Source organism: Schistocerca nitens, chromosome 3 (genome assembly GCF_023898315.1).
Source record: "Schistocerca nitens isolate TAMUIC-IGC-003100 chromosome 3, iqSchNite1.1, whole genome shotgun sequence".
In the NCBI taxonomy this organism is placed as follows: domain Eukaryota; kingdom Metazoa; phylum Arthropoda; class Insecta; order Orthoptera; family Acrididae; genus Schistocerca; species Schistocerca nitens.
In genome coordinates this window covers 580,295,139-580,323,083 of record NC_064616.1, presented here as the reverse complement: position 1 = coordinate 580,323,083, position 27,945 = coordinate 580,295,139, and the positions used below count along the sequence as shown (strand labels likewise).

Genomic DNA, 27,945 nt, shown 5'->3' with positions numbered 1-27,945 from the left:
GGTTATCAGAGCGCTTTTCGCTAATAACTTTCCACTCTGTCGTTTCCGGACCAGGGTCCCTTACCTCAGACTGATACATTTAACCGTCTCCACCATCTCTTGAAAGTTTGTAACATCCTCAAGGTATCACCCTGTATAACTTTTAAAATTAGAATTTTGCATAAACCTGGTGAAACCAGTGTAGAAAATCCACTATATGTTGTGAAAGCTATAACTTTATTACACATCATCACCCATGACGTAGAATCAATAAATGAGATTGAGGTTGCAGTTTTCCAGGATGTATACTGAAATCTACCAAAAACAGCACGGCAGTTTACAAAAGAGATATAATGCTTCATCACGAGCAGCCGTGCAAGTAAGAGAAAAGTTTAAATTGTATTTTGAACAAAATTCTATACAAATAATGTAGAATGCGATGCTTAATAAATGTGTTATATGTAGTTAAGTGTAGTACCAGTTACTTTGACAACTTCGTCGCACTCACGTTACAATATTAAAAGGTTGTTATAATTTTTTATTTTCTTTTGTCTTTGTTTGAAAGATACACGCTTCCAGCTATGAGGTAGGAGAACATACTGAATTGCACTCAGTGAATCGTGGAAAGTCTTGGTCGCAATTTAATTTAGCGACACGTTTCGATACACCGTCACCTGAACATAGCTGTGTTAAAAAGAAAAGGAAGAATTATGATATGAAATGCCACAGAACAATTACATGCACAATGATCAGCTGTTGCATCACAAAGAAATGCAAGAATGAGCCACAGAGCAGTGAACACACAAGGTATTGAAAACAGCTCATAAATGTGCGAACTTTAATGCCAAACCGTACACGGAGACCAGTAGTGGTAAGGAGAACAGCTGCCCATCACCAGATGGCGTTGGCAACTAATAAAACACACAAATTACTGTCTAGAAATGTAACCAATAGGAAATCATACTCTGAACATCGATTATGTACTATACATGAATCTTCCTGGCAGATTAAAACTGTGTGCCGTCCAAGACTCGAACTCGGGACCTTGCCCTTCGCGGGCAAGTGCTCTACAGACTGAGCCACCCATGCACGACTCGCGACCCATCCTCACAGCTTTAATTTCCAGAACCTGGTCTCCTACCTTCCAGACTTCACGGCAACTCTCCTGTGAACCTTGCAGAACTAGCACTCCTGGCAGAAAGCATATTGCGGAAACATGGCTTAGCCACAGATTGGGGGATGATTCCTGAATGAAATTTTCACTCTGCAGCAGAGTGTGCACTTACATGAAGGCCACGAGTTCGAGTCTCGGTCCAGCACACAGTTTTAATGGCAGGAGGTTTCATTATCAGAGCACACTCTGGTGCATAGCGAAAATTTCATTATGCATCGCGAAAATTTCATTATGTGCTATACCATTCGAAAACCACAGAGGGACCATGCAGGCATAGTATTAAAAAAATTATGAAATGCACAGATAACGATAAATAATATAACAAAATATACAGATTTCATGTGGAATGTTAATCGCTACAGTTACTAAACATACAGAAGGTATCAGTAAGACCTTAATTATAACAACGTGCAAGATATAAAATACAGAAATAATATGACTTATGTTCGTAAATGATTACAGTGTGAGCGTAGAATGCGATATAGCTTCATACAAATTATCTTATTAATGCCTACTCTGTGTTTAGTACTTGTAGCATCTAACTTTCCACATGAAATCTATACATTTCGTTACATTGTTTATTGCTGGTCTGTGCTGTACATGTTTTTGGAATACTATGTGTGCATAGTACATAATTGATATTAAATGTATGATCTCCTGTTCGTTACGTTCTTCGATAATCTTTTATGCGCTGTATTCGGTGCCAGAGCCAACTAGTGACAGCAGTTGTTCATCTCACCACTAATGGTGTCTATGTACATTTTGACACTAGGTTTCATATATGTTTGAGCCATTTTCAATGTCTTATGTGCTCACAGCTGTGTAGCTCGTTCTTGTATTTCTTTGTTAGTATTGATGTAACGGCTGCCCATTGTGCGTGTAATTCTTCTGTGGCATTTCATATTGTAGATGTAGCTTTTCCTTCTTAACATGGTTTTGTTCCGATGACGATGTATTGAAACATGTCAGTAAATAAAATTGCGATCAAGACTTTCCACAATGAAGTGCCAATTTTATTTCTCTAGTTCCACAATACAGATGTTCTACAGGGTGTTCCAAAAGTCCCATTGCCTCCCCTCTAGATTGCTTGCATCCGTGCGATATGTTCTTGTAATATGGATCTGATTGGAAGAGGGTTTACCATCAGATTACCACCGTTTGTTACACGTGATCTGTGTGCAACCCTCCATTTTCATGGCGCAAAATTATTCGCCCCCAGTAACAGCGCACAGGAGTCGCGTCAATTCCCCGAGTCTTGATCACTCAATTCATTCCCAAACTAGAGTCTGAACGGTTGTAGGTTTAGGTCTGTTCGCATACGGCGCAGTGAAGTCATTAATGGGCTGTTCATTTCCCGTGATCGCTCGCGTGGCGACTTTTTCGACGAACGCTCCACTGATGCTGCAACTTCCGCACGTGTGTCTGCTGTTCTTGGTTTTCCAAATCGTGATCTCTCTCTTGTGGAACCAGTTCCAAACAGTTTATTCTCCCAACGTAATATAGTTGGTTTCGGTGCTGCAGCCATGTTAATTCTAATGGTGAACTCATTTCGAATCTCTCTGTGTTTTCCCAGGGTTAATGAACACAGGTACTCAAGACGATTCGTTGTTCCAGGGTGTAATTCGATTCATCAGCCATTCTTCTCACAAATCAGTATTACCTGCAACAAATGGTTCAAATGGCTTTGAGCACTATGGGACTCAACTGCTGAGGTCATTAGTCCCCTAGAACTTAGAACTAGTTAAACCTAACTAACCTAAGGACATCACAAACATCCATGCCCGAGGCAGGATTCGAACCTGCGACCGTAGCGGTCTTGCGGTTCCAGACTGCAGCGCCTTTAACCGCACGGCCACTTCGGCCGGCTATTACCTGCAACAAGAAAAAGCAATTACACTGAAGCGGCAAAAAAACTGGTATAGGCAAGCGTATTCAAATGCGATCGGCAACGCCTGTATAAGACGAGTGTACCGCGAATATCAGGAATCCGGTAAAACATCAAATCTCCGACATCGCTGCGGCCGGTAAAAACATCCTGCGAGAACGGGACGAACGACGACTGAAGAGAATCATTCAACGCGACAGAAGTGCAACCCTGACGCAAATTGCTGCAGATTTCAGTGCTCGGCCATCATCAAATGTCAGCATGTGAACCATTCAACGAAAGATCATCGATATGGGTTTTCGGAGCCTGAGGTCCACTCGTATACCCTTGATGACCGCACGAAACAAAGATATCCGCCTCGCCTGGACTCATCAACACCGACATAAGAGTGTTAATGACTGGAAACATGTTGTCTGGTCGGACGAGTCTCGTTTCAAATTGTATCGAGCGGATGGACGCGTACGGGTGTGGAGACAACCTCATGAATCCATCTACATCTACATGGTTACTCTGCAATTCACACTTAAGTTCCTGGCAGAGGGTTCATCGAACCATTTTCATGTTACTTCTCTACCATTCCACTCTCGAATGGCGCGTGGGAAAAATGAACGTCTAAATCTTTCCGTTCGACCTCTGATTTATTTTATTATGATGATCATTTCTCCCTGCGTAGGTGGGTGTCACCAAAATATTTTCGCATTCGGAAGAGAAAGTTGGTGATTGAAATTTCGTAAATAGATCTCGCCGCATAGGAAACCGCTTTTGTTTCAGTGACTGCCACCCCAACTCGCATTTCATATCAGTGACACTCTCACCCCTATTGCGCGATAACACGAAACGAGCTGCCCTCTTTGCACTTTTTCGATGTCCTCCTTCAATCCTACCTGGTAAGGATCCCATACCGCGCAGCAATATTCCAGCAGAGGACGGACAAGTGTAATGCAGGCTGTCTCTTTAGTGGGTTTGTCGCATCTTCTAAGTGTTCTGCTAACAAAGCGCAGTCTTTGTTTCGCCTTCCTCACAATATTATCTATGTGATCTTTCCAATTTAAGTTGCTCGTAATTGTAATTCCTATGTACCTAGTCGAATTGACAGCCCTTAGATTTGTGCGATTTATCGTATACCCAAAATTTATCGGATTTCTTTTAGTGCCCATGTGGATAACCTCGTACTTTTCTTTGTTTAGTGCCGATTGCCACTATACAGAAATTCGCTCTAGATCATTTTGTAATTGGAACTGATCATCTGATGATTTTACTAGACGCTAAATAACAGCGTCATCTGCAAACAATCTAAGGGGGCTGCTCAGATTATCACCTAGATCATTTATATAAACAGCCGGCCGGTGTGGCCGAGCGGTTCGTGGCGCTTCAGTCTGGAACCGCGCGACCGCCACAGTCTCAGGTTCGAATCCTGCCTCCGGCATGGATATGTGTGATGTCCTTAGGTTAGTTAGGTGTAAGTAGTTTTAAGTTCTAGGGGACCACAGATGTTAAGTCCCATACTGCTCAGAGCCATTTGAACCATTTATATAAATCAGGAACAGCAGAGGGCCTATGACACTACCTTGCGGAACGCCAGATATCACTTCTGTTCTACTCGACGATTTACCGTCTATCACTACGAACTGTGATCTCTCTGAGAGGAAATCACGAATCCAGTCACACAACTGATACGATACTCCATATGCAGGCAATTTGATTAACAGTCGCTTCTGAGGAACGGTATCAAAAGCTTTCTGGAAATCTAGGAATATGGAATCGATCTGAGAACCCTTGTCGACAATACTCATTACTTCATGGGAATAAAGAGCTAGCTGTGTTGCACAATAACGATATTTTCTGAATCAGTGTTGGTTATGTATCAATAAGTAATTTTCTTGAAGGTGATCCATAATGTTCGAGGACAGTATATGCTCCGAAATCCTACTGTAATTTGAGGTCAGTGATGTGGGTCTGTAATTCAATGGGTTACTCGTATTTCCTTTCTTGAATATTGGTGTGACCTGTGCTACTGTCCAGTCTTTAGGAACAGGCCTTTCGTCAAGTGAGCGGTTGTATATGATTTCAAAGAAATGCGCTGTTGTGTCTGCATACTCTGAGAGGAACCCAATTGGTATACCATCTGGACCGGAAGACTTGGCTTTCTTGAGTGATTTGAGTTGTTTCGCAACACCTAAGATATCTACTTTTATGTCACTCATGCTAACAGCTGTTTTGGATTCGAATTTTGGAATATTTACTTTGTCTTCTTTCGTGAATGAATTACGGAAAACTGTATTTAGTAACTCCGCTTTAGTGGCACCATCTTCGCCAATTTTTCCATCGCTATCGCGCAGTGACGGTATTGACTTTTTTTGCCGTTGGTGTACTTTACATACGACCAGAATCTCTTCGGGTTTTCTACAATATTTTGAGACAATATTTCATTGTGGAAACTATTAAAAGCATCTCGCATTGACGTCCGCACTAAATTTCGAGCTTCCGTGAAACTTAGCCAATCTTGGGGATTTTGCGTTCTTCTGAATTTGGCAAGCTTTTTTCGTTGCTTCTGTAACAGTGTTCTGACGTGTTTTGTGTACCATGGTGGATCAGTCCCGTCTCTTATTAACTTATGCGGTATGAATGTATCTATTGCTGTCCATACTGTATCTTTGAATCTGAGCCATATCTGGTCTACACTTACATAATTAGCTTGGAAGGAATGGAGACACTCTATTAGGAAGGCATCAAGCGAATTTTTATCTGCTGTTTTAAATAGATATATTTTGCGTTTATTTTTAGTGGTTTTTGTTGATATGGTTTTTAGCAGGGCCGGCCAAACGCTGCACAGTATGCAGACGCGCGGAAGTGCTGCACATGTGCGACAGCGACATCTGTTATTAGACTTGTGTCCTAAATGAACGGCGGCGGCTCCACTTCCCTGTTTATGTGGTACAAGCAAGAGCGCAACATACCCAGTCTCGTTTACCCCTGGTAACCGTAACCTTAACCTTAACAGAGAAGTACTGAGAAGTGGCAGGCACTGTGAAAAAGCAAAGGACGGGAGATCTATGTTCTCAGTCGTGTAGAAATGACTGGGAACTGCAATTCTTTTTTGTAGCCGTTGGTGAAAACTCACAATGTTTGCTGTGCCGCCGAATAACAGGCGGCCAGCGTAAGTTTTCAATTGAAAGACACTATAATACATATCACAAAGACGAGTGTAGTGTACTCAACAGTGAAGAACGGCAAGCAAAATTAAATGTCCTTAAGAAAATGGACGAGACACATCAACTCGATTATCATTTCTCATGACCAGTGATAAACGTGTTTGGATTTATTCCTTTCATAATTAAAAATTATTGTTTACTAACTGTGCATTATTGACTCATTCTGCTCCATGTTACATTATTATTAGGAAAGTTGGTCGTTAAACCGATTGTCCTAATGTATACTTACATTTAGTTTTTTTTTTTACTGTGTGAAGGGCTACGCTCAGCTGAAGTCGATAAAACATAACATTCATCTAATTGTCGGTTATTATGCAGATTTCAGACGTAACTGATGAAAGATATAGCGATAATGGTATTGAAATAACAGGTGATCGAGAGGTCTGCAGTTACCATTCTGTTCAGAGGTCAGTGAAACAGAAATTATGTGGGTGTAACTGAGGGCACCGAGAATTAGTTATAGGAAACCTTGCATTAGTTTAATGTTATTTGAAATCATGAATAAGGTTCGTTGGAAGTCGCTATGTGCTCTCTTTCTTAAATACTAGATCAAAAACATTACTCGTATTTACGTGCCGTCAGTCAAGCTGCCTTAATAAAAACCCACGGTTGATAACTGTATTACTTGTCTTTAAACTGTTAACATAAAAGTAGACGTGTCAATGAGTAGACTTTGACAGTATTTTAAATGTTTAATACGCGAAATACCTTCCCATGGTTAGCTTGCAAGCTGTGGAAAGAGCACTAGAATGCGCCGGTACAGAGTATCCCAGCAAGTGGATAAAGCGACATCTGTGCGTAGAAACATGCACTACATGAACGCTGACGGCTGCGGCGTGCACGCTGTGACCCGGAAGTTGCACATGTGCAGGAGCACCGCACGCGTGCAGAATTTCTGGCCGGCCCTGGTTTTGGGCTTCGCTACAATGAGCTTGTGTTCATTAATCCCTGTATCCGTCATGACGCTCTCTATTAGATCAGGATTATTTGTAGCTAAGAGGTCAAGTGTGGACCCGGCATGTCGGCAGAGGACTGTTCAAGCTGGTGGAGGCTCTGTAATGGTGTGGGGCGTGTGCAGTTGGAGTGGTGTGGGACCTCTGATACGTCTAGATACGACTCTGACAGGTGACACGTACGTAAGCACCCTGTCTGGTCACATGCATCCATTCATGTCCATTCCAGCAGGACAGTGAGACATCCCACACGTCCAGAATTGTTACAGACTGGCTCCAGGAACACTCTTCTGAGTTTAAACACTCCAGCTGGCCCCCAAACTCCCAAGACATGAATATTATTGAGCATATCTGGGATGCCTTGCAACGTGCTGTTCAGAGAGATCACACACCCTCGTACTCTTATGGATTTATGGACGGCCCTGCAGGATTCATGGTATCAATTGCCCCCGGCACTACTTCAGACATTAGTCGAGTCCATGCCACGTCGTGTTGCGGCACATCTGCGTGCTCGCGGGGGCCCTACACGATACTAGGCAGGTGTACCAGTTCCTTTGGCTCTTAAGTGTAGTACACTGTTGGATGAGGTGGGGGGGGGGGTAATGGTACTTGTGGTACGTATCTGGTTTCACTTCTCCATTCAACAACAAGCCTGCTCCTTCTCGGTGATCGGCAGCGGCTGGTAGGAACGCGACAATTTCGCAACGTCACTGCCGTAGTGTGCGAGCCTCAATTGTTTCACATACACTGCTGAAACGCGTGAGATGATAACGATGCGAACTCGCGATAATAAATTCGTCCAATGCATCGAGCCAAAGGGCTTCTCAGCGAATTTATCAAAATTTAAGACATTTTAAGTTGAACCACAAGCCGGGTCCAGTTCGGATGAAACTATCAAACCAACTGATTGCGTTCGCTTCGCCGCATCGCGCGTCGCACAGTGCCACGCGCATGTGCACTCGCGTAGGACAATTTAACTGCTGGCGACTATTTGGTATTTTCGCGCAGTCGCTGTACCGCACTGCGTTCGAAACAGTTTGCTCACGTGGGACGCCCACCCCCCACCCCACCTTATCATCATACTCTTTGCGAGATTTATCCTGTATTTTTTCACCCCTTCAATAAATAATTTCACGCCCAAACCAGAAGCATTAGTGGCAGGCTGACGGCAGCTGTTGCTGCGGTTGCGAACACTCGTGCACTTCTCCATTCAACAACAAGCCTGCTCCTTCGCGGTGATCGGCAGCGGCTGGTAGGAACGCGACAATTTCGCAACGTCACTGCCGTAGTGTGCGAGCCTCAATTGTTCCACATACACTGCTGAAACGCGTGAGGTGATAACGATGCGAACTCGCGATAATAAATTCGTCCAATGCATCGAGCCAAAGGGCTTCTCAGCGAAACTCAGTATAGTCGAAATAACCTGCCAACAAAATGCCCACCTACATGTTTTCATGGTTGTTTAGAGTACGCAGCAGAAGTTTCGATGGGAAACCAAAAAAAAAGTTCAAATGTGTGTGAAATCCTATGGGACTTAACTGCTAAGGTCATCAGTCCCTAAGATTACACACTACTTAACCTTAGCGATCTCCATGTATTTGAAACCCTGAAGAAAGCCATTTGTGGCCGTTGACTTGCTTCGGACAAAGAGGTGCACACCTGGGTACAATCGTGGTTCCAGAAGTAACTGCAAACAGAAGCAACTCTCCCCAGTCTAGAACTTTCAGAGCATTATGGGCAGGGGCCTCAGCAGCCCACACACAACGGAAATATCTTAGACCTTCTAGCTACAAACACATCCGATCCTATCGACAATGTCAGTATAGAAGTGGGGATTAGCAATCATGATGTCATTATAGCAGCTATGACTACGAAAGTTAATAAATCAGTCAATAAGGCTCGGAGAATGTTTCTGCTAGATAGAGGAGATAAGCAGTTATTAGTATCTTGCTTAGACAGTTGGAAATGCCGTGTGGTTAGGGCCTCCTGTCAGGTAGACCATTCACCTGTTGCAAGTCTTTAGAGTTGACGCCACGTTGGCGACTTGTGTGTCGATGGAGATGAAATGATGATGAGAAGGACAACACAACGCCCACTCCCTGAGCAGAGAAAATCTCTGACCCAACCGAGAATCGAACCCGGGCCCTTACGATTGACATTCTGTCGCGCTGACCACTCAGCTACCGGGAGTGGACGCTTAGACAGTGAATTGACATCACATAGTTCCAGTAAGGTGGATGTTGAGGAATTATGGGCAAAGTTTAAGCAGATTGTAAATCGTAGTCTGGAGAGTTACATGCCTAGTAAGTGAATGAAACATGTAAAAGACCCACCATGCTTTAATAACGGATTTCGGCAGATGCTGAGGAAGCAGAGGCTGTTGCACTTTCAGTTCAAAAGGGAAGACATAAATGACAACAAGCGAAGGTTAGTAGAGATTAAGCTATGCACAAAGCACACAACTACCACCACCATCACATCTTAGCAAAAGATCTGGCAGAGAACCTAAGAAAATTCTGGTTGTATGTAAAATCGCTATGTGGGTCTGAGGCTTCCATTCGGTCCCTTGTCGACCAGTGTGGTGTGGCAGTTGAAGATAGCAAAACGAAAGCCGATGTTTTAAATTTCACATTCAAGAAATTGTTCACGCATGAGAATTGTACAAACATACCGTCATTTGACCATCGGACAGACTCCCGTATGGACGATATAGTAATAAGCGTGCCTGACATAGAGAACCAACTGAAAGATTTGAAAGCAAATAAATCACCAGTTCTGGATGGAATCCCAGTTCGATTTTACAAAGAGTACTCTGTGGCATTGTCCCTTACCTAACTGGCATTTATTGTGAATTTCTCACCCAGCACCAAGTCCAAAGCGACTGGAAAAAATCACAGGTGACTGCAGTATATAAAAAAACGTAAAAGAACATACCCACAAAATTACAGACCAATATCCCTAACTTCTGCTTGCTGCAGTATCGTTGAACATATTCTCAATTCAAATATAATAAACTTTCTTGAGACTGAGAAGCTTACATCCACGAATCAGAATCATTTTAGAAAGCATTACTTGTGCAAAACTCAGCTTGCCCTTTCCTCACATGATATACTGAGAACTATGGATGAAGGGCAACAGGCAAATTCCATATTTCTAGACTTCCAGAAAGCATTTGACACAGTGCCTGATTCCAGGCTGTTAACGAAGGTACGAGCATATGGAATAAGTTCACAGATATATGAGTGGCGTGAAGACTTCTTAAATACTAGAACTCAGTATGTTGTCCTCAACAGCGAGTGTTCGTCAGAGACAAGGGTATCATCAGGAGTGCCCCAGGGAAGTGTGATAGGACCTCAGTTGTTCTCTGTATACATAAATGATTTGATGGACAGGGTGTGCAGCAATTTGTGGTTGTTTGCTGATGATGCTGTGGTGTATGATAAGATGTCAAAATTGAGTGACAGCAGGAAGATAGGAGACGACATAGACAAAATTTCCAGTTGGTGTGATGAATGGCAGCTAGCCCTTGATGAATGGCAGCTAGCCCTAAATCTGGAAAAATGTAAGTTAATGCGGATGAGAAGCAAGATCAAACCTGTAATGTTCAGATCAGTATTACTTGTGTCCTGCTTGACACAGTCATGTCGTTTAAATATATGCGCATAATGTTTCATAGAGATATGAGGTGGAACGAGCATGTGAGAACTGTGGTATGGAAGGCAAGTGGTAGCCTTTGGTGTATCAAGAAAATTGGAGGAAAGAGTGGTTCCCTGTAAAGGAAACTGCATATAAGATGTCAGTGCGACCCATTCTTGGGTACTGCTTGAGTCTTTGGGATTCATACCTGGTCAGATTGAAGGAAGACATCGAAGCAAATCAGTGGCAGGCTACTAGACTTTTTATTGGGAGGTTCAAATAACACATGTTACGGAAATGCTTCAGTAACTCAGATGGGAATCCCTGGAGGGAAGGTAACATTCTTTTTGAGAAACACTATTGAAAAAATTTAGAGAACCAGAATTTGAAGCTGACTGCCAAATGATTCTACGATACGAGAAATTAGGGCTCATATGGAGGTGTACAGACAGTTGTTTTTTCCATGCTTTGTTTGTGACTGGAACGGGAGGGGAAATGACAAGTAGTGATGCAGGGTACCCTCCGCCACACACCGTAAAGTGACTTGCAGAGTATCTATGTAGGTGTAGATGCATAGAAAAGAATAAAGAAGTGTTTGTGGCCATTATAGATCTTGAAAAGGCCTTTGACAGAGTGCAGAGGGATAAGCTGATGTATATGTTGAAGAGGAAGGGAGTCAAGTGTAAGGAGAGGAGACTGTTTGCAAATCTGTACTCGAACCAAAAGGCAAGGGTACATATTACAATGATACCAAGGAACAACTAGACTGGGATAGAGGGCAGACAGGGCTGTTATCTCTTGCTGTTCCTATTTAACACTTATTTGAAGGAAATACTGAAGAGGTATTTGGATAGGAAAAGAGGCATCAGGAAAGGTGGACTGAAAATATATGATAGATTTGCAGATGACATGGTGATTATTGCAGAAAATGAAGAGATCCAGTGCTAAATGACCTTAATGAGCATGTGTAGCATATGGTATGATAATAAGCAAAAAAACAAAAACAAAGAAAAGATGGGCAAAGTATTAAATAAAGCCATAAACCATAAAACAGATGAGATTAGACAAGCTTTTGTGAAGTTGAATTGGGGAAGATACACATTGTCAACAGGGCATCCAAGTCAGAATGGCGCTGGTAGAAGAGACATTTCAAAAGCAGAAAAGACTCTTAGGTAGTGGGTTGAACACAGAACTAAGAAAGCAACAAGCGAAATCCGTGATACAGAGTGCGGCCTTGTACAAAACAGAAACATGAACATTGAGAAAGCAGGACAAGAGGAGAATTGAAGATTGTGAAATGTGGATATGGTGCAAAATGGAGAAGAGCAGCTGGACTGATAAAGTCAGGAATGAGTATGTACTGAGAAGAGTTGTAGATCAGAGGGTGTTGCTGACAGTGAAGAATAGGGTATAAACTGGATAGGACATAATTTGAGACGAGTGCTTTTCGAGTAGATTTAATTGCAGAATTTATTCTGGGGAAAAGAGGGGATGGCGGAAGAAAATACCAGATGTTGGACGATGTCAGTAGACCGCAAGGAGGATATCAAAGAATGAAAAGGAAAGCAGAGAAAAGAGAAGCATGGAGGGCTATGGAGCCTAAACTTGCTGCAAGGCAAATGACTAAGTACTTTAAGTTTTTCTTCATGTAAGGTCTGTGGCTAATCATAACCCTAAACTGAAATCTCATTCAGATTGTATTTCCTGTTGCACTAATATGTGGTAGGGTCCTCTGTTGTATCTGTCCATGTCTCTTTCCCAGAATGCCATGGAACATCCTGTCTTCTAGGAGTAATAAATTCTGTTTTACTTTTAGAATAAGACCGAGTGAGGTGGCGCCATGGTTACCACAATAAACTCACATTAGGGAGGTGAGGGATTCAAAACCCTGTCTGTCCACCTAGCTGTAGGTTTTCCACAGTTTCCCTAAAGAAAGTAAGATGAAGATCAGAGTGTTTCCTTTGAAACGACAGTGCACAATTTCCCCCCGTTACTGGTCCAACCAAAGCTTATACTCTGTCTCTAAAGACTTCATCATCGACTTCCTATTTTGAGTAGAGTACCCCTCGTAGAATGTAAGAAGTCTTTTTTTACAGGTAATGATTTTGCGTGGCTCAATGGTCTGCTTCAAGTCTTTCAATTGGACCCCATTTTGGAAATTTGCATGTCCCTAACCTACCCCACACATCATTCCTGATGATTTTTCACATTATTTTGAGGTGAAGATTGGGTTAAAGGCTGACTAAAACATTCTGTGGCTTCCAGGCATGAGCTTTACCAGTAGATCACCAGTCCCTTCATTTGTCTCAGATCAACAAGATGCCCAGATCTAAAAAAAACAAAACAAGATACACTTACGTCTTCCTGTTGTTCACGTGGTCAGCTGTAAAAATGACTTGATGCAGCTCTTTATGCTAGTCTATCTTGTGCAAGCCTCTTCATCTCGGCATAACTGCTGCGACCCACATCCACTTGAACCAACTTACTTTAGCAAACCCTTTCCCCTAAAATCCCCCTCCCTCCTTGTCACACATCTCTCCTTACAAAATTAATTATTTCTTGATGCCTCAGGATGTGCATGTGCCCACAAAAATCAGAAGGCTGATGCCTTTTGTATTTGGCGCTCTTCATCTAAGTGATCAGTGCCATTCACCATCTCAAGCTTCAGCCTGCTACTACCTATGTGAAACAGTAGAATAGAACATGAGAAACTTTTCTAGAGTCTTGTTAGACTCACTTGACAATGTGCCAGCTCACTAAGTAGTCCTCATTAAGGCTTCTATTCAACAATAGAGCTGCACAGAATGCCTCATCATATGTATAATGCTGATATGGCAAAATTGAAAGCCTAGTTTTGTGGATGCAAAATTTGAAAATAATGAAGACATTCATGAAGATACTACACAGCAGATTTTTGGCAAAACCAAGTATTGTTTCACTTTATGAGAAATATTTTCCAATGAAAGGAATGTACGCTGACAGTTAAGTTTCATACTTAAATTTGTTCTCATTCAGGTCAAGGATGCCCTGCCCTCATTTTTGTAGTTACAACAGTTCCCAAATACAGCATTGTAGCAAACCAGCTGCAGCGGCTTCCCTTTTTTTTCCCCCACCCATGTGTACCAAAAAGAATTGTATCCTTTAATGTAACAGTGAGACACTTAAAAAAAAAAAAAAAAATCTGGTTTATGAATCATATTATCATTTCTAGTAGGACAAGATTTTGGATGTTCTATGTCTTTTAATGTAGTCTTCCCAAATCACAGTGCCCTCGGTGGTGTTATTCCAATACACCCACAAAATTATCACAGTCGACTTTTTACAAATCTTTAGAGTATCAGTAGAACATTTTCACTTCTTCGTTACTTGAGGTCAAAATTTTATCAACTGGGAATGTTCTTCAGTTGTGGGACCTAATGGAAATTCCATTCACTGAGCAAACCTTGAGCAAATCTTTCCTCTATTCATGTAACAGAATATGATAATGGTAGTGTTTTATTTGAAAACAATAAAAAAACTTCTGTACTTCTAGTTTTAACTGACAGTCTAATCACTGTCAGAGGTTTTTGCATATTAAAATGGTGTAATATAGACAATATGAGTAAAAACAGTGAATATAACATATACTTTTCCAGGTAAAGTATGTCTGAGGACCATTATTGTTTGCACTGTGTATAAATGATTGAGTAGAAAGCATCGGATGCTCTTTAAGACTGTTCGCAGATGATGCGGTTGTCTGTAAAGAAGTAGCAATGCCAGAAGACAGTACTGATTTGCAGAGTGACCTGCAGAGGATTGATGAATGGTGCAGGCTCTGGCTGTTGACCCTGAATGTAAATAAATGTAATATATTGCACATACAGAAAGTCAATACTTTATAACTAGACTGTCGATGAGAAACTACTGGAAACTGTATCTACAGTAAAATTTCTAGGAGTAACTATATACAGCGACTTTAATTGGAATGACCACACAAAACAAATAGTAGGAAAACAGATGCCAGATTGAGACTCGTAGGAAGAATCTTCAGGAAATGTAAATCATCAATCGGGGGGGGGGGGGGGGGGGGGAGAAGATCCAATTGAGAGTGGCACGTTTCATCGCAGACTCATTTAGTTGGCACAAGAGCGTTACGATGTTCAACAAACTGAGTTGTCAGTCATTACAAGAGAGGTGTTGTATGTCATAAAGAAGTTTACTATTCAATCTTTGAGAGAGCACTTTCCTGGAAGTCAGACAAGATATTACTTTTTCCCACATACATCTTGTGTGATGACCACAACGAGAAAATTCAAGAAATTAGAGCCAATAAGAGAAGCTTATTGATGATCATTCTTACCACACACTATTTGTGACTGGAACAGAGTAGGGGATCAGTTAGTGGTACCAGAAGTACCCTCCACCATACACCATTAGGTGGCTTGAAGAGTATGATGTAGATATAGATGGCTTCACAGAACCAAAGCTGGTTGTGTATCCACAAGGATTAGTTATGTGGACTGTTTTCCAATGATACTGGTACTCCATTACCGCAAATTGCTGCATATCCCACTATGTCTCAAATGTGGTAAGCAGTCCAACTTTGTTACAGCGTTTTAGATGCTGCTTGCTATATTTGACGTGCTGTTGGCCATTCACAATACCCCTTCCATCGTCTTCATTATTTAGACAGCTTTTATATGGTGGATACATGCCTGTATACAGAAATTTCACATAGAGCTTTAGTTTTCCAGATAAAAACTTATGTTCCACTTTATAAAAACAACCACATCAACCACATAATTATACAATAATTCCCATTTCTCAGAATTTATGTATTGGCAGTTAGTGGATATTTTATCTTGACCTTGTGAACTTTTTTTCCCTTACCCTTATCTTTTAACCATTGGTAATTGCGTTTAAATATACAATAGAGCATCGATTATGTAAATACCAATCATCCTAAATATTGGTACAGTGTAAACATTCCAGCTGGCAAATTTTAATTTTTGTTTGCGCCATTTAGAAGTTCTGCTGGCACTTGGCTGGCCAATTTGGCAATTTTCCCCTGCCTGCCCAACATCACACATGTTGTTGTTGTTGTTATGCATTGATGACTGAACCTGGTCAGGCTACTGTTGTTGAAATGGCGACTAAACGTAAATGCGTTGCTCTCAGTTTTTCCAGTAAACTTAACATAATACACAGTGACAAAAGGTGCTTGTGGATCAAGCTTTGCTTGGGAATATAGAGATGTAAATGCAACAATATGAGACATTAGAAAGAACAGTGATATTATTATAAAACTGGTGAGTGTATTTGACAGTGGAAGTATAGGCTTGCACCGAAGAAGGAATGAAAATAACAGAAAACCAGGATTTAGAAATCACACTTTACACATGGTTCATGTGAATATATACCCAAGAACAAACTATAAATGGCCCTTTGATTTGTAAAACACACTTGGAATTAACAAGATAGAAGGCAGTAATACTGGTTTTAATACAACTAATGGCTGTATTGTGTATTTCCAGCCTAGGCAAGGAATTGAGGAATTACATCTATGGTGAAAAACTTTACTAATATTCAACAACTGAACATTTCTTGAGGGATGCTGTGATATGGCAGCTGAAGTTTTAGTTACTACCAAGGACATTACGGCAGCAAAAGGTTTGAATAAGCTCCTTCCTTCACATGAGTCCGTCATTGCACCTGAAGAGCCACGAAATAGCAGTTTGTTTTTAAACTGGTTTGGTTGATTAAAGACTCTTCAGGACTTGAAGAAAGTGATCAGGAAAATATTCAGGATTGGCCCACATGTGATGTTGACATTGGCTTTCAAGTATTAACTGATGATGCAATAATCGCCAGTGTTAGGAGCAACCAAGACCCTTGCGGCAATGAGAAAGAGGCTAGTAATAATGATCATGCTGAAAACAGACTATCCAATGAGAGAGGCTCTCACTATCATGTGATGATTATAAAGTAGTTACAAGAATGAGAAGACTGTGAGTCTGTCTTTAAAATGTTAACGAAATTTAGTGGGAAAAAATTAGCCTGGACTCTGAATCAAAAACAAATTGTGGATTTATTTCCACAACAGTAGGCATGATGTAGTGGCCATGGAAACTAGGCTACATTGTTAGTTTGCTGTGTTATTTGTGAGTTGTGATACAAAATATATACTGTGTGTAAAAACATGTCACAGACTTGAGGGATTACTCTTGACACTGAAACATTACAAAATGTTCATACAAACATGGGTCCAAAATCCTTTGTAGGGGAGGTATGAAGGATGTATTATTCATGGCACACAGATTATGCATTTACCAAACACATTTACATTTACAAAAATTGCTCAAAGCTACCAACTCCTGATTCTTTGCATCTCCGGAGCCTGTGTTGCATACTTTGCTGTATGCTGTGATGAAACTCTTGGTAAGTTCAATTTCTGCTTAGATCCATTTTGGATATGCTCTCTCAGAACATTAGCATTGGATGTAGGAATCGAATATGCTAAGGATTTTAAGGCAGGCCATGCTATGGATCACCCTCGATCAATCCACTGGTTATTGAGATACTGTCAAACTACCTGTGTAACCTCAGGTGAAGTGCCATCATGCATAAACCACATTCATTGGATGATTTCTAGAGGTACATCATCAAGAAAATGAATCAACTCGTGTCTGACAAGCTAGATGTTTGTCCAGTATGATGGTGTGAAAATGAGATAATCATGAATGATCTCACCCCACATGTTGGGGCTGAGCCTCTGTTCTTTTCTGCCTTGCCACACTTCCTGAGGTTTTTTACGAGCCCAGATGTGATTGTTGTGATGTAAATGTAAATGTCATGTGACTAGGGCCTCCTGTTGGGCAGACCATTCGCAGGGTGCAAGTCTTTCGATTTGACACCACTTCGGCGACTTGTGCGTCGATGGGGATGAAATGATGATTAGGACAACACAACACCCAGACCCTGAGCGGAGAAAATCTCCGACCCAGCCGGGAATCAAACCCGGGCCCTTAGGATTGACATTCTGTCACACTGACCACTCGGCTACCAAGGGTTGACTATTGTTGTGATAATTGAAGATCATGTCATGTGAAAAGCCAGCCTCATGAGTGAATAAGATACATGCTAAGGAATTGCATGAACATAGCACACACTTGGTGGAAAGCCTGCCTCATTTAATCCTTGCACATGTTGAAGGTGATACGGTTGCAGAAGATTTTCATGCATAATATTTCAGATCATCACGTGATTGATGCCTACCCTTCTCACGTTTCTCCTTGTACTAGTTGATAATGTTTCATACACAGTACAAAGAACCCATTCTTCAAACTCAAGCATTCAAACATCATGTGGTCTTCCATCATCTGCAAGTGAGCCTGTTTCTTGCAAGCATTGGTAGAGTCGTACAAACATTCTTATGTAAAGTAACTACCTCCCAAAATAATGTTCAGCATAAATTTGATGTGCTTCATCCACAGTCCCATCTCCTAGGCCATACATGTTGTGTGTATCCTGTAATTTCAGACACTGACTATATTGTGATGATGTTTTGTTGTGGAAGTTACTGTAAAATAGAACAAATGACAATCAGACAAAACGAAAGAGATGCCATGAGCAACTGTAAACAAGAATGTGAGTAAAAGTGCACATTTGAGGTAAATTATATGACCAGGAGTCATTACAGGGAATTCCTTTCATAACTCCATAACAAAGGATTTTGGGACCCATATTCGTATGTACTTTTTGTAAAGTTTTAGTATCAAGACTAAATAAGTTTTTGATACTTATTATGAATCCTGTATATGTACAGCTTTGTGTGTAATTGAGTGTTTCTTTCTACGTTTTCATAAATGATTGTTGTCCAAAAAATCAGTTATCCTAGCTTCCTCTGACTCCCACCTTGCCCCTGTCCGCAGTTGTTTAGGGTAACTGATGCCCTGCTGCAGTGGTCTGTGCTCACACTGCTGTATGTTATCAAAGAGTGACACGGGATTATCCAGAAAACAAAAGTGCAAGCCCAATCATAATGAAAGGAAAGGTATACTCTTAGATTCATAATTGATACCACTGCCATAATCTCTATTGTCAACAGGATGTGCACAAAATAACCACCATTGTGGAAAACATGCTTAGGAAGCATATTTTGAATTTTGTATAGATTCTAAGTCCCATTAAACTGAAGATTCATCTTTTGACACGAAAGGTATCTTATTTTCTGGACAGTATTGCAATGAGCTATGGAACGTGGTCAGCTCACAACAGATCTGAGAGTTAGTCAATAGAAAAATGCAAGGCACGCTCATCATCAAAGTTATTGTCCCGTTTTTGCTTCTTTGAAACATCGCTGATTCTTGTGTCTTCTATGAAACATTACAAAAACTGGCTCACATTGTTAGAAAAACATAATGGAATATCATAACTGGGCATGACCGTATTACACACCACCCGCCCTTACGCCACACATAACAAGGGAATGGCTTGTAATCCAGGTTGGAAAGTTATTTTACATCAGATGCTTCTGAAGTTGAAGAAATACTTCGAGTTACCTCCTCCTCTTTGCAAAATCATGGAATGAATGTCCAATACTGGTGTTTACATTATACAGACAATGTGCTGTAATCAGTGTGGAAACATTAATTGGCAGACACAGATCATCTTCCTCCACACCTATGCTTCTATGATGGTTTTTGAAAAGGGTCACCAGCCATGCAATTCTGTGCAAGTGATGTGAACAGTCTCATAATCTGATTGGTCACATATAGGTCACAATATCCAACCATTGGATTGGAAACAATATACTGTGAATAATCTCCACCTTAATTCCAAACTGGGCATTTTCGTAATCTCAGAAACAGCAAATTCCAAGATGTTAGTTCATAAGTATGAGTGTCAAATAATCACACAGAATGAAATATTTTAGCTTCATAGAAAAAAATCATGTTTATTTTCACATTAACAGACTTCACCAAGTTCATATCTTTTGATGAAGATCACACCATCTTGCTACTGGGTTAAAAAAAAAAAAAAACAACAACAACAACTGTATCTCTCATTTGACAGCAAAATCTAGCCATCTACTTGCAAATAAAGTTGATAACCAACTCCTCAAGACTGGCTTTTGTCTCAGAAAGTAATAATTCAATTGACATACACTCTCCCCCTCCCCTTTGCCACCAATTGGACTATGCAGTAATGTCCTGCCTCCTGACTGAACTCTACTAACTTATCAAGAAATCTACAATACAGACAGCTTAAACAACAAATGTAATTCAACCCTTTACTTTTTTCTTTGATAACTCTCTTTGCCATTAAAAAATGTAGGCAGATATGCACTGCTAATAAGCAACCAATTTGGATAACTAATAGCATTAGAATATCATTTAGGAGCTGTATCATAATATGGAGGACAGTCAGACACCACTTCCAGAATTTCACTGCAGACATTACTGCAAAGTGCTGAAAAAGTCATCAAACATGCATTACACCAAGAACATAGAAAGCTCTTGGGCCAAAATTAAAACTATATGATTGGTTATGACAGATATCAGAGCAAAATGTGGGTGCTTGAAAAACTGAAGTTTTTGGTGATCCACCAGAGCTGTGTGAAATATTTAGTAATCACTTTCTGTTAACAGTCTGCAAGTTAAATAAAAATTTTATTGGTGCAGTTAAATATACAGAACTCTTGAAAGCTTGTGTTCAGAGACAAATAAACGGTCCAGTCACAGTAATGTGTCCACCTCTCAGAAGCCTAAATAACCATCTTTTGCAGTGCGGATGTGCAGGAAGAGAGTCGATGAGGTAATGGAAGGTACTGATAGGGATGTGGAGCCATGCTGACTCCAGTGCCATGGCAGCTGCACTATGTTTCTCAGTTGGGTTTAAATCCAGGAATTTGGTGGCCAGGGGAGTAAAGTAAACTCATTCTGGTGCTCTTTGAACCATGCACATACAATACAAGTTGTGTGACATTTTGCATTGTCATGCTGGTAGATGCCATCATGCCAAGGTGAAAAAAAAAAAAAAACTGCATTTAAGGATAGACGTGGTCCCCAAGGATAAAAACATACTTGCATTGATCCATTGTGCCTTCCCAAATGTTGAGGTCACCCAGAGAATGCTTTGAAAATATTCACCAGATCATAACATTACCTTCTCCGACCTGGTCCCTTCCAGCGATTGTTGCAGAACTGTACACTAGAGATCAAAAATGAGCTCCATATACGCACTTTAAAGTCACCAGCAAGTCCTGTGCTGTCATCCCCAAACTCGCCACCTCCATGTTCCAATAGGCTTGACCCGTGAGTCTCTGCAACAGCCCACTCATCACCTGAGTCTGTTGTTGCGTACATGTGGATTTAATTTGCTCAGAAAGGGAAAGTGAGTACATGAGTTCACAAGTACATATAACTGTGGACTCACACCACTCCCACAACGTACATAACCATTTTGAAAGAAAGTTCTTCCATTAAGCTGTATATTATTACTTGTTTATTTCACACAATCATGATTTCAGCTTTATAGCCGTTCTCAAGTGCAGGTTGAAATGTCACAAAGTGTCTGATCTGCCAAAATGACAGAAGCACGTTATACCAGTATAACTACAGATCAGTTAGTAATGAATATTTTTCTTTTATACATACATTTATATAGATAAAACTTTTTTGAAACTGCTGTAAATTTATTTTAATATTTAATATCTATTCAGAGAATCTCCAACAATTATTTTGCCATATAAACACTTTTGAGGTGTTGCTGAATTTTTAATGGCAGTACCAGAAAACATGACATGAGGCTGAAGTTAAATTTCTAAATGGTTATTAATTATTAAAATAAATTACAAAAATGAACTCAGTGTTGTCCCCTAAACACATGTTACCATGACCAAATGAATACAGAAACAGTGTACTTTTTTGTCACGTGGATATAACAGTGATGTTGCTCTGAGCCCAGTTTTCATTTGACGCAGCAGGAGCATTTTCTCATGATGAAGGTGGAATAAACAAGAGTACAACCATTTTGTTTGCATTGGATGAAATTTGTACATTTTTAATTTGAAGTATGGGTCATAGCATGAAACTTATTCCAGATATCATTCCTCCTCAAATGGAACATATTTGCAATTGTGTACTTTGCAGCAATTAACATTTGGCTTACACCCTGCACAGTCTCACAAAACACAGGTTCGTTAAAAGGAAATCTGATCCCGACAACCTATCATTTCATCTTGGCAGTGCTACTTTACAGCAGCAATATCCTTGTACTAATCGTTTGTACTAACAATAAGTCACGAGTACCCTTACACTTCTCAGTTCATCTATGGCCCATGGTGCAGCACAGTTCTCTCGGTGCCAGTTTTGGACAGAGCCATTTTGCCATGCACAGGATACTAACCACAGGGGCACACAAACAGTTTTATGAATTAGCCGTTTTGAAAATGCTTCCACATTTTGCCTGAAAGCCAAAGATCATGCCTTATTGGACGTCAGATAAATCACTCCATTTCCACGTTATGACAAAGACTTCACTGACGCATTTTATGTACCCTCCACTGCTAGTGTTACCATCTGCTGTCTGTGAGTGGTTATGGCACGTTGATGTCGAAAATAGGCCGTGGTCTCATTAATGTGAGTGGACTGTGTACGTCACATGCAGCTGCAGGAAACAAGAAAAGATGAAACTGAATGAATTATTAAATCATGTAAGACCAAAGACACCCATTAGTATGAGAAGTTTTGAGTGGATTCATGGAGTAGTGCACCATATATTAGTTGTACTCAGTTGTCTGTGCAATATATTTGTGGGTACGGTCAGTTTCCTGTCAGTTTGAAACATTTAGGGAAATCACTTTATGAAAGGGTTGAAAAGGGAATCTAGACATTTAACAGTCAATCTCTGAGATAACTGGTGTTTTCACAAAGTTTTTGAGGAAGCAGTGTGTAAGATGTTAATGGCATGTCTCAGTACACACAATTTGTTGTCACACTCACAGATTGTTATCGGGAAAGGAGTATCCTCAAAAAACTGAACTTATTCTTTTGAGTGTGATGCACAAACAAAGCTAAATAATAGGTTGAGAACAGAAGGTATTTTCTCGATTTTTGTTTCCATAGGAAACAACAAAGAATTTCCAGAATGAGATTTTCACTCTGCAGCGGAGTGTGCGCTGATATGAAACTTCCTGGCAGATTAAAACTGTGTGCCCGACCGAGACTCGAACTCGGGACCTTTGCCTTTCGCGGGCAAGTGCTGTACCATCTGAGCTACCGAAGCACGACTCACAGCCGGTACTCACAGCCTTACTTCTGCCAGTATCTCGTCTCCTACCTTCCAAACTTTACAGAAGCTCTCCTGCGAACCTTGCAGGAGAGCTTCTGTAAAGTTTGGAAGGTAGGAGACGAGATACTGGCAGAAGTAAGGCTGTGAGTACCGGCCGTGAGTCGTGCTTCGGTAGCTCAGATGCTAGAGCACTTGCCCGCGAAAGGCAAAGGTCCCGAGTTCGAGTCTCGGTCGGGCACACAGTTTTAATCTGCCAGGAAGTTTCAATAAAGAATTTGATGGTGTGGACCATCCAGTATGTATACAGAAGTTGGAACATTATGGGATTACAGAAAATGCTCAACAGTGGTACACTTCCAGCAAAACTAAATAAAAAAAGTAATGGTTAAACTCCAAGTATACAAATCCAAGTTGAAAGGTTTCCTTGTGGCATACATATTCTTTTCTGAACAAGAGTTGCTCAGAGTAGTCAGAACTTTTCCCTGTGACATGTTGTTTGTATATAAGGGGCCTTCAAAAAGAAACGCGCTGGAGTCTGTAATGCACAAACCAGTGACAGGAGGGTAATATTGTGGTGTGTGTAACGAGTTGTGGTTCTGACCAGAGCATGGAACTTCACATCCTGTTGCTAGATGGCATGCGTGCATCTCACGTGACTATACAGAGCTAGCAGCAGCATGCATGAGTCGTCCAACACTGCCAGTCGCATTGCAAACAGTGACATGGAAGCATCAAAACAAGAGCAAAGAGGTGTTGGTCGTTTTCTGACAGTGGAAGGAGTAGGAGGAATGGACATTCATCGACAAATGTCACAAGTGTACGGCGAAGACAGCGTATCCCATGCAAGGGTCAAGGTGTGGCACAAGCACTTCAGGGAAGAACGGGTGTCATTAACTGATGATGCACGGTCTGGAGCACCACAGTGTATTACCGATGACATCGTCCAGCTGGTGGATGCACTCATTAGCCAGGACTGCCGAGTAACAGTGAAAGCCATAGCCGCCGTGGGCGGATTTAGTGTCAGAAGTGTTCACACCATCATGAAGGAATGACTGGACATGCGCAAAGTGTGTGCCCAATGTGTGCCCCACAGTCTTCAACCACACTAGAAAGCATGTCGAGTGGCCCACTGTCTTGCTAATCTTCAGCACGATGCTTGGGAAGGGAATGTGTTCCTGACACGAGTGATGGCCAGAGATGAGTCATGGTGTCATCACGTCAAACCAGGATCAAAATGACAAAGTATCCAGTGGAAGCATCCAGGGTCACCTCCACCAAAAAATGCCAAAGCCGTCCACACGAGTGCTGAAAAGGTTATGCTGACATTCTTCTATGACCAAGATGGCCCTCTTCTGAGTCACTTCCTGCGGCATGGGACAGCAGTGAACACTCAGTTTTACTCACAAACCGTGTGTACCCTTCGCCAAGCAATCAAATCAAAATGTCCAGGCAGTCTCATCCATGGAGTCATTCTGCTCCATGACAATGCAAAGCCTCATACGGCCAACACAGTCACAGCGCTCCTTCAGAAATTCAAATAGGAGGTTCTAGGCCACTCTCCATACAGTCCGAACCTCTCTCTCTCTCTCTCTCTCTCTCTCTCTCTCTCTCTCTCTCTCTCTCTCTCTCACTGATTACGCAATTTTTGGTCCCCTTAAAAAGGCTCTGAGGGGCAAATGATTGACCTCGGATCACGATGTTCAGCTGTACATGCAGAACTGGATAACATCACAGCCCCGGGAATTTTGTGAGATGGCCGTTCACCACCTTGTGTCACAGTGGGACAAGTGTCTCAACAGTCAGGGTCAATACTTATAACATACAGGTACTGGTTTCTGTAATTATGCCTCCAGCTTGTTTCTTTTTGAATGCCCCATGAACTGTCTCATTTTTTCTTGTTTTATCAATTCTTTAATTCTTTGTATATACAAGTTCTAATATGCATTCCGTAAATTATGTGCTGACTCATACCATAGCCAAAGAGCCTTGATTCACACGGTCCCACCAAAATTGACAAATAAATAAATTTGCGTACTAAAGACCAGCAAAATTTCATGTAATGTCACAGGAAGATCATGTAACACGTCAGTCAATCCACAAGCTTTCACTGATGTACTCTGTGAATGTTGGGTACTCTGGCAACCTTCTAGAGAGCCATCCGGGAAAACTGATCTTTTCACCAATGTTTCGACAATGTGCTTTCCAGCCATAATGAGCAAATATGCTAATGATGCAGGGGTCCTAGTCACAAATCACACTGTGGTTAAGAATTAGGCCTAGAAGCTACATTTCTATGCATGTTCATCCTCACAAAGTTTAGAAAGTGTATACCTAAAATTTTATAGAAAGACAGGCAAAAAGTTATTAATTAATTTTATGAAACTTGCAGTATTTAAAATGTTTTCAAGAAGACTAGACTATCTGCCAAAGTGTCTTGACCATTGATGTACTAGGAGGGTTTCTCTCCAGCTTTTGTACAGATACTAACTGGATACAAATGGATTGAATGTTAAGTTTTGTTATTTTATTCACAGTTTTGCACTTTGGTTGAGCAATAGTGTTGGACAATAATCCTTTTGAAAACTTGTACTTATAATTAATACCAGTGGAAGTGTGCCATTGCTTTTTCTGTCATTGACTAATGTGTATGAGCTTGTCATATCATTGTTGTACTAGTACTTAGGAATATTTTGAGGACAGAGCCTTGGACATGAGTCCTTTGGAAAATGAATCTACTTCTGGCGTTTGACAGTGTGGCATCAAAGTGTTCAAGGCTTTTAATTGGCTTTAGTAACATCTAAAATATCAATACCTAATTTATTTATTGCTATGAAATACAGTTAAACAGTCAGACTTCGTGCCCTCATTGATGTTGATGGAAGTCTCTACTGAAACTTTGACATGGGCAATCTGCCGTGAATACAGCTGTAGTTAAGTCAAAATTGTTTACTATACTTTGTCTTGCATATTACTTGATTTTTGGTATGATTGTTTACATTTTAATGGAATTGTTGTAGATCATTACTGTTATATTGCAATATCAGATAGAATTTTCATGGTTCGGTGTGGATTTCATTATGTGCTCTTAAATTCTGAAAATAAATGAGTCTGATGCTTCTGAGCAGGTTTTACAAACAATTTCGTGAATATTCAGCTTCAGGGTGAAGTTATTGTTCATGACACAAAGCTGTATGCAATCCTAAAGTGCCTGCTGTGACCGACAAGACTAATTTACTTATCTGATCTGATTTCCAAAGTGTCATTGTGACTATTTGGTAAATGTTTTCATTAGACAAAATATGCATAATATGCACATACAGACACATACGTCCATTATTTAATGAGACTGATTTACTGTTGACTTCTGGTGCTAACAGCATGACTTGTTGTTTTCTTGCAGCTGTAACCATTTTACTAACACATGAATTAGCATGAGAACCACCTGCTTACTGCTATTAAACATGTGCATATCGATGCAATTTAACTTTCAATAGTTTTCCTATCAGAACAGACACCTCAGATCTGTGATATGCCTTGTAATTGCCACTCCAAGATTCATGTTTTACTTCAACTTCAATATACACACAGGAATTTAGCTACAAATGAATCATCATATTCTCCATGCCATGTATATCCATGCCTTTTCTGTCTTGGGTTTTGATACAGCCTTGCAATAACAAATAGCTACTTCCTCTTCACTTGAAATCTTGAAGTAACTGATTACCAGAACCTTATAGTCATTTGAATATCTGTGTTCCATTAGGATGCTTATTACTCACCAGCATTTTTGGTACAATAATGCAGTGGCAAGTTAAAATTGTTTACTTAAAAAACATTACCATGATTACTGTAATTGTAATTAAATGTCTGAGTATTGAACCATAGTATTTGATACATTAAGGACACACAGTTTGTTCTACTGGAATTATCCTTGATTTGTTATCTGCTTGCTTGTAAATACATCATTACTGTGGTCCACAGTATTGTATATGAACTGAAGGTGGATAATTTCACAAAACTTAATACTAAGATTGCATTAATATTAACAAAATAACAGTACCCTACACCTGAAGGTTGTGGTGGGAAAAAAACACAGTGATTTACAAAGATTGATCATGTAGGATGTTGTACACCCTTGCCCATCTCTAAGCTGGGAACAATTTCATCCAGTATGCTGAAAGGAGGCATGCAGTTAATTGTGTAATCCAAAACAAGGCACCACTTGACACTTTTACATGCAGTAAACATTTCCAGAGGGAAATGTCATCTTAATTGTCAGAAAAACAGGACCAACCTGTACAGCCACAAAGGCAAATTAATAACAGTACCACATAAATAAACAAATCTAATTTTGTATAAAATTGTATAAATTAAATAATCCATTCTTTTTTCAAATTTGTTAACTCTGTTGCATACTCAGTCATATATTTTGAAAAATTTCAGGTTCATTTGATTAAGTGGAAATAAACAGCTTTGAACTGGCGGAAAACGTGGAATTGCTGCCTGAGTCGGAAGAAGTGACTCAGCCAGATGTTCAGATTCAGATGGAGCCGGAAATAAGTAATTATTTATTCTATCTTTCCTGAGACTTTTTCTAAAATATGTCTTGTTCAATTCTGGATAAGGAAATGGGAAAAAATATCTAAGCAATTAAGATAAACCAGACGTAATTAGTTACTGTTTTAAAGAATCACGAGCTGTCAAGATCATTGTGTGATTCATCTTATAGTTCCTGGGTCATTCATTAGAAGGGTAGTTGAGCAAGAGCCAGTGGCATGATACATTCAAATTCTTTGATTCTGCTCATAAAATAATCTTAATAATTATTATATA

At 40.5% G+C, this 27,945-nt stretch overlaps 1 protein-coding gene across 1 annotated transcript in view; it reads left to right on the top strand.

Annotated features, from left to right (window-relative positions):
* LOC126248491 (cyclin-dependent kinase 10) overlaps positions 1-27,945 on the top strand; it is a 124,557-nt gene that overhangs the window by 39,817 nt on the left and 56,795 nt on the right. The window contains exon 2 of the mRNA XM_049949522.1: positions 27,556-27,672. Within this exon, the coding sequence (XP_049805479.1) occupies positions 27,657-27,672 (16 nt within the window). The 5' untranslated portion in view covers positions 27,556-27,656. The remainder of the gene's footprint in view (positions 1-27,555; positions 27,673-27,945) is intronic.